Source organism: Monodon monoceros, unplaced genomic scaffold, assembly GCF_005190385.1.
Source record: "Monodon monoceros isolate NGI ecotype Baffin Bay Population unplaced genomic scaffold, NGI_Narwhal_1 Super_Scaffold_12, whole genome shotgun sequence".
Lineage (NCBI taxonomy): Eukaryota > Metazoa > Chordata > Mammalia > Artiodactyla > Monodontidae > Monodon > Monodon monoceros.
In genome coordinates, this window is record NW_021703768.1 from 145,691,624 (window position 1) to 145,698,729 (window position 7,106).

The window sequence follows — 7,106 nt, forward strand, 5'->3', positions numbered from 1 at the left end:
CAAGATTGGATATCAAAAGTCTTGGGACATGGAAATGAAAGTTAAAATATAGGAATCAAAATCTTTAGGAATTAGGAGCACAAAATGGCAGGATGAAGGTATCAAAGATTTTAAAGTTTAGGAGTTGAGCTGTGGGGATGAGGATTCATGGGCTGTGGATGAGCTATGAAAATCAAGGGTGAAGAATGGAAGATGCAAATAGCCTGGCCATAATGAATTAGCTTATGCTGGATTAGACCTCCCACTGAAAACAATTATAAAAACGGGACAAATAAATATAAATATACATACATGTTTAACAACTATATTACACATATAACAACTATAAAGAAATAAATATGTAATTAACAATAATTTAACATATTAACAACCATATCACACTATATATATATATATATATATATATATATATATATATATTTAACATTGAAGGTACTAGAGAACAACCAACAAAGGCAGGACTTAATTGGCTTCAATCCTTGAGAGCATGTGAGAGCATGAAAGCACTAAGGGCAAGATCCACATTTACTTCAGCTTTTCCCATCTCTTCCCCTCCCACCCCAAAAGCATTTTCCAGTTGGCACAAGGAGTAACAGAGCTAAATAGCAGCGACCTCAATAGGCCAGGAGCAGACAAGGGAGTCTGGGAACAAAAGCAGCTGAGATTCTAGGGACAAAATTCTAGAGAGGAGCAAACCGCAGAGATGTGAGCCCCAAAATCTGTGTACAGATTTCCCTCAAATCATCAGTCAATTCTTAAGATGTATCCCTGTAGGGAGAGACTTTAAGAAACTCAGCAGAAGAGCAGCATCTAAAGAGTCAAACAGAGATTTTAGCAGCTGCACAGTGATGGGGAGACAGGGATTAAGAGTTCAAGCCAACAGGGTGAAGGTGTCTTAGTAAACATCCCAGGCTTTTAGTTTTAAGATCTATTGAGGACCATGACCTAGGAACAAGGGTAAAATGGAAATAAATCTGAATTTAAAAGCCTAAAGCCAAGTCTTATAGGATTGGAGTGATCCTCTGGTATTCTATCTGCCTACTACAATAAAAATTTTTTTAAAAACCTTCTTTGGAGAAAGCTGATATCGTCCAGAACCTCCACAGTTTTTCTTCCACACTGTCTGACATTCAATAAGAAATTATTGAGGCACACTTGAAAAAAATAGGACCAAATACTAAAAGCCAGGAGGACCCACAGCTGATTCAGATATCGGAGTTATGTGTCACAGCCTTTACATAATATAATTAAAATGTTCAAGAAAATAGAGGAATGATAAAGAATTTCACCAGAGCCTTGGAATCTATTCAAAGAATGGAAAGGGAGGAGTCAAATGAAAATTCTGCAACTGAAAATATTATAACTAAAATTAAGAATTCAACAGAGGGGTTGTATACCAGCTCAGACACAGCAGAATAGAGTTTCTACTGACTTGGGTGAAAGGTCAGTAAAAAATATGTGGATTAAAGCATGACAAGGAAAAAAGACAAAATATACAGAAAAGAGTATAAGAGACATATGGAAAACTCTAAAAGGTTTAACACACACGTACTTGGGGTTTCAGAAGGAGAAGAGAGAGAGAAAGGGACAGAAACAGTATTTAAAGAAATACTGACTGGGAATTTTCAGACATTGATAAAAAAACCCATCAGATCTCATATTTAAGAAGCTTTATGAACCCCAAGCAGGAGCACACACACACACAGAGTTATATCACACTCAAACTGCTAAAGACCAAAAGAAAGAGAAAAATTTTAAAGCAGCCAGGGGTGGGAGAAGGAGACATACTACCTTCAGAGGAGCAGCAATCAGACTGATGGCTAATTTCTGAACAGAAACAATGGTAACCAGAAATCAAGAGAAAGGCATTTTTTAAATGCTCAAAAAAAAATTAAAAAGCCAAAATAGAATTCTATACCCAACAAAACTATCCTTTAAAAATGTAAGTGAAATAAAGACGTTTTCATGTTAACAAAAGCTGAGAGAATCTGCCACTAGTAAACATGAACTATAAGAGGTACTAAAGGAATTTTTCACACTAAAGTACAATGACCCCAACTGGAAGTGTCAAACTTCAAGAGGAACTCCTTTCAGAAAGGAGTGACTTTGGCCTACTTCTCAAATAAATTCTCATTCCAATGGAATCATTCAGTGTAAAATATAAGTTCATGTTAAATGAAATCTAGACAAGAAGTGAACTAGGATTTTATAACTTAACAATATGTAGAAGATACTGTCAGTTTAACTTTAACCAAAATAAAGTTTTTTAAAAAAATGAAAGCTGGGTTCTGGGAGTCAGGGATCAAGGACAGCAGCTGGCATGTAGGAGCCAAAGGTTATGGCTGATCTGTCATTGGCAAGTGGGTGTTAGGGGACAAGAAAAGATGTGGAGATGGGGGAGTTAGAAGGCGTGGGCAATAACTATGCTCTAGGGGTTAGAGGTCAAGAGAGTCTGTGGGAGATGTAAGGTCAGGGGTCATGGCTGACAGTTGGGTGGTGGTGGTTGCCTCAAGGGCCGGAGGTCTGAAGTCACGACTCACCTGAGGAAGTTGAAGCATGAGAACGGGGAGGGGTGATGGGGGCGGTGGCGGTTGAGATTCCTGGCCCCCGGCCCCGCCCCTCTCGGGCTGGCCCCGAGCGCGCCGCCTCCGTCACCCCGTCCTTCCCCGTCAGCCCCGCCCAGTCCGGAGCTTCGAACGCGAAGGCAGCTCGGCCGAGGCGACGAGCGAGCTAGCGAGTGGCGCAGGGACCCAGCGGGCTGCTGGGGCTTCTGCGGCGCCCGCCTACGCTCCCTCCCCTCGGGTGCTCGGGGCGCCGACTGGCGCCGCCCCCCGGGAAGATGGCGCTGCACTTTCAGGTCAGTGCGCTTTTCGCCGCGGTTTCTCGCTCCGCCGGTCAGCCGCCCCGGGAACCCGGCGGGACGCTGGGGTCTGGAGACTGAGGGCCGAGGCCGGTGGCGGAGGCCGCGGGGTCGCGGGCCGGTGCCTCGGAGCCCCAGCCCCCGTCCCCGGCCAGGGACCCACGCACTGGCTTGGGCTGCACACCCCGGGCCCGGGCCCGAAGAAGTGGCGGCCAGAGCTTGGGGTTGACGGTGGAGGGACAGGGGCCAGCCTGGAGCTCGCCCCTCGGGGGAGGTACGGATGCTGAGGACCGGCCGCGTGGGAGCCCGCTGTCCCCGGTGCCGCCGCACGGCGCGCACGGAGGCTTCGGCGGCGCCCTAGCAGGTGGGAGCCCGGCCGGACCAGCCTTCCCGCCGCGTCGTGGGCCGCGGGTCCATCGTCTGCCTCCACACAGTTCGTACGGAGCTCGAGAAGGGGGCCTGGGTCCGCCGATGGAGGGCGCAGCAGTTGGACTTTAATTGGCCAGAGCGGGCAGGGGCTGTGTATATGGGGAGTTGCGAAGGAGGGCTCTGCAGCAGCTTCATTGGAGGAGGAAACGGGGGCAGGACGCGCGCTAGGAGCGCAGAGATGGTCTGGATGGGACGCGGGCTGGAGGAAGGCTCACGTATTCTCGGGCACTCTAGCATATGCATCCAGTTATTCATACAACAAGCATTTATAGAGCCTTCCCCCGCCCCCACCCCCCCCGTGTCTCAAGCATGGTGCAAAGTTCTGGGATAAAGGATTACATCATCTTACCATACTTGCCCTCATGGAATTCACGGATAATTATATAGTACATGTGAAAAATGGTATGATAGAATTAATCACAGGATATCATGGGACATTGAAAAGGGGCAGTCAACCGTGTGTGTGTGTGTTGGGAAGGAGTGAGGCAGAGCTGCTGTGCTTCTCAGGCAAGCTTTTTTGAGCTTCTGTTCATCTACTAATGTATTGTAGTTCCTACTTTGCTAGGCCCTTAAGATATAGCTCTAGCAAAACTTTATGATTTGTACACTCAGGAAACTTGCAGTCTAGTGGATACTGAAAGAATTGTAGGAGTTGGCCAGGCGAAGAGCAAGGGAAGGGTATAGAGGCAAAAGGACAGTGTGAGCCAAGTCAAAGAATTGTGGAAGAACATGGCACATTGCAGGAAGTTCGGTTTGGCTGGAACTTAAGGTTCATAGAAAAGGGAAGGGAGCAGGGAAGCCTGTGGAGGCAGGAGATGACCTTGGAGAGGTAGGCAGTCTCATAATATGCTGACAGTGTATCTAAGTGTCCCAACTCTTTGTAGGTTTCTTTGGATCCCCTGTGACTACAGTGACTCATTACTTAATTATTGATTCTTCCAAAGGGTCTTTTCAATCAGCCACTCTCCTATCAGGTAATTGACAGCTCAGGAGGTAGTAAGCCTGACACATTACCTTTTGACTCCTTGCCATTTCTAAGCGTCTCCAGGTCAAAATAATGTTATTTATTACCACTTTAGTAAATATGCCCTTTGGAAATCTTCACAGGAGGAATTTCACAGGAAGGACTTTGGGATTGTAAATAGGTAAACAGATGTTCATAACTCAGGTGTAAATCTTGAGGGCAATTAAAAACTGTGGTGGAAGTTTTGGGGACTTCCCTGGCGGTCCAGTGGTTAAGAATCTGCCTACCAATGTAGGGGATGTGGGTTTGATCCCTGGTTAGGGAACGAAGATCCCACATGCAACTAAGCCCATGCACCGCATCAAAGACCCAGCGCAGCCAAAAAAAAAAAAAACTATGGTGGAAGTTTGGAACAGTTTCAGACTTGGAAAGATGAAGCATAATAGTAAATTACCCAGCCTGGAAGATTTCTTCGTACTTAGGTAGTGGTGGAAAAATTAGCTGCTAATGCCAAAATTACCCAAATTGGTTTCCTAGGAATGTATTTCACAGCAGTTCTGGGAAGCTTAAAAGTGGAATTGAACAAATAAAAGACCTGATGATTTGGGGGGCCAGAATTAAGCTCTGAACCTTCTCAGTTTGAATTGTTTTCAGCATATGGATCATATTGTTACCCAGTTAACTCAAGGAGCCTTTATTGCTAATGATAACTGGTACCTAGCATTTTGAATTTTCACATGCTTGTTGTAGATGTTCAGCCCCACAGCTAGCTTGAGAGGTGCGCATATACAGTCGGCTTGCTGTATCCCTGAGTTTTGCATCTGTGGATTCAACCAACTGTAGATTGAAAATACTCTCAAAATTCCAGAAAGCTCCAAAAAACTTCCATTTACTGCACACGTGACAACTATTTGCATAGCATTTACATTGAATTTACAATTATTTACATAGCATTTACATTGTATTAGGTATTATAAGTAATCTAGAGATGATTTAAAGTATTTGAGAAGATGTATAGAGGTTATAGGCAAATACTATGCCATTTTATATAAGGTACATGAACATCTTTGGGTTTTGGTATCTGCAGGGTGTCCTGGAGCCAGTCCCCCTACATATGTGCATATATACATTTTATCCCTGAAGACTCTGAGTCTTAGAACAATTGTGACTTGCCCAAGGCTACAGAATTAGAGTAGTCTTAATAACTCATGTTTCCACATTCTTTTCTACCAATATCTTACTGTCATCTACCCAGCAGGGAAGTTAGTGAAAAATTACGCCATTTTGATAAGTAAATAAGTGAATTTATGTAAGGGGAAGTTAGGTCACTGCTTCACAGTCTTTTTCACATCATGGCATACATAAAAAATGGTAATTGTGTGGTTCATTGACATAAACTGCTCATAACCAAAAGCCTGACTGGAGGACAAGGGGATCAATGTCCCTGACATACTATAACCATTCAAGGCACATGCATTCTGGTTAGGAAGCTGTGGGTTAGGGTACTCTGTCCCAAAGGAAGAAATGGACCTGGATTATCTGAGAGGAGACAGTCCAGATTAGAGGGTAGGGGACAGAGTGAGGAAAGGTATTTCTGGGACCAAGTAGGAGGTAGGCACTTAAGATTTAACAGAAGGACCTTGATGAGAATCAAGAGATAACATTAGGAAAAATTTAGGAGATGCAGTTGGTCGATCTTTTTAGCTTTCAGGATTATTCCAGAACCTGGGACTATAGTCATGCTTAATAGCCAGCCAGGCATTCTGATATGATCAGGCATACCTGATATGATCTAGATGTGATTGTGAACTATTATAGTTGAATACGATGGTAACATGATGAGAAAGGGGTTTGGAAAAGATCATCCTGTATGGAGTTGAATGGGAGGAACTATAGACAAAAGACCAATGTGGTGTTTTATAATTAACTAAAGAGATTATTTACAATTTGTGTAGATCTGCTGTGTGCCAGGAGGTGGATTAAGCTTTCTCTCGTCTTTTCTGTCTTAATCTTTACAATTATTTTACATGGAATCTTCACAATTATTTTACATGGTGGATATTACTACCTGCAGTTTCAAAAGTGAGGTTTAGAAAATTTAAATAATTTGCTTGAGGTCACTTAATAAGTAATTGGACAGATTCCAAAGCTTCCACTCTGATTCCCAAAGAAGCCCCTAAAGAAATCCTGGGCACTGTAGGCCACAGTCGGAAAATACTCTTCTATTGATCTACTGTCTATGACTATCATGTAGAGGTGTTGAGTCTGAGTCTTTATTTTAAAAGAATTGGTAGGATTTTGTGATAAATTAGGTAGGTACCTGGAATTAGCCAAACTGCGAGGTTTGAGGGCACAGTTTGCAAGACTGTTCTCACTTCTGACACCACCTGCATATTTGGGGGTTTCCCAGTACCACTCTCAGGTTTGATAGTTTAACAGAAGAACTCACAGAATTCACTGAAAGCTGTCATACTCAGTTTATTATCAGGAAAGTATGCAGATTAAAATTGATTAAAGAAGAGATACATAAGGCAGAATCTGGGAAGGTTCTCAAACAAAGCTTTTGTTGTCCTCAGGACATGTTACTCTCCCAGCATATATGTGTGGCAGTAAGCACCAAGTATTGCAAACCAGGGAGGTGCACCTGAGCTTTGAGTTCTGGAGTTTTTATTGGAGCTTCTTTATGTAGTCATTGATTGACTGGTTGGTTGCCACATGATGGAGCTCAGTCTTTAGGTCAGATGATACTGAGCAATCTAAAGTCCCCACCCTAAAACACAGGGACTACTATGGGGTGTGGTCTGCTACACACACACACACACACACACACACACACACACACACACACACACA

At 43.7% G+C, this 7,106-nt stretch overlaps 1 protein-coding gene across 1 annotated transcript in view; it reads left to right on the forward strand.

Moving 5' to 3' along the window:
- Window positions 1–2,830: 2,830 nt before the first annotated feature.
- Window positions 2,831–7,106, forward strand: part of RANBP17 (RAN binding protein 17) — a 316,163-nt gene continuing 311,887 nt past the window's right edge. Inside the window, exon 1 of the mRNA XM_029215882.1 lies at window positions 2,831–2,857. Coding sequence (XP_029071715.1) covers window positions 2,840–2,857 — 18 coding nt within the window. The 5' untranslated portion in view covers window positions 2,831–2,839. The remainder of the gene's footprint in view (window positions 2,858–7,106) is intronic.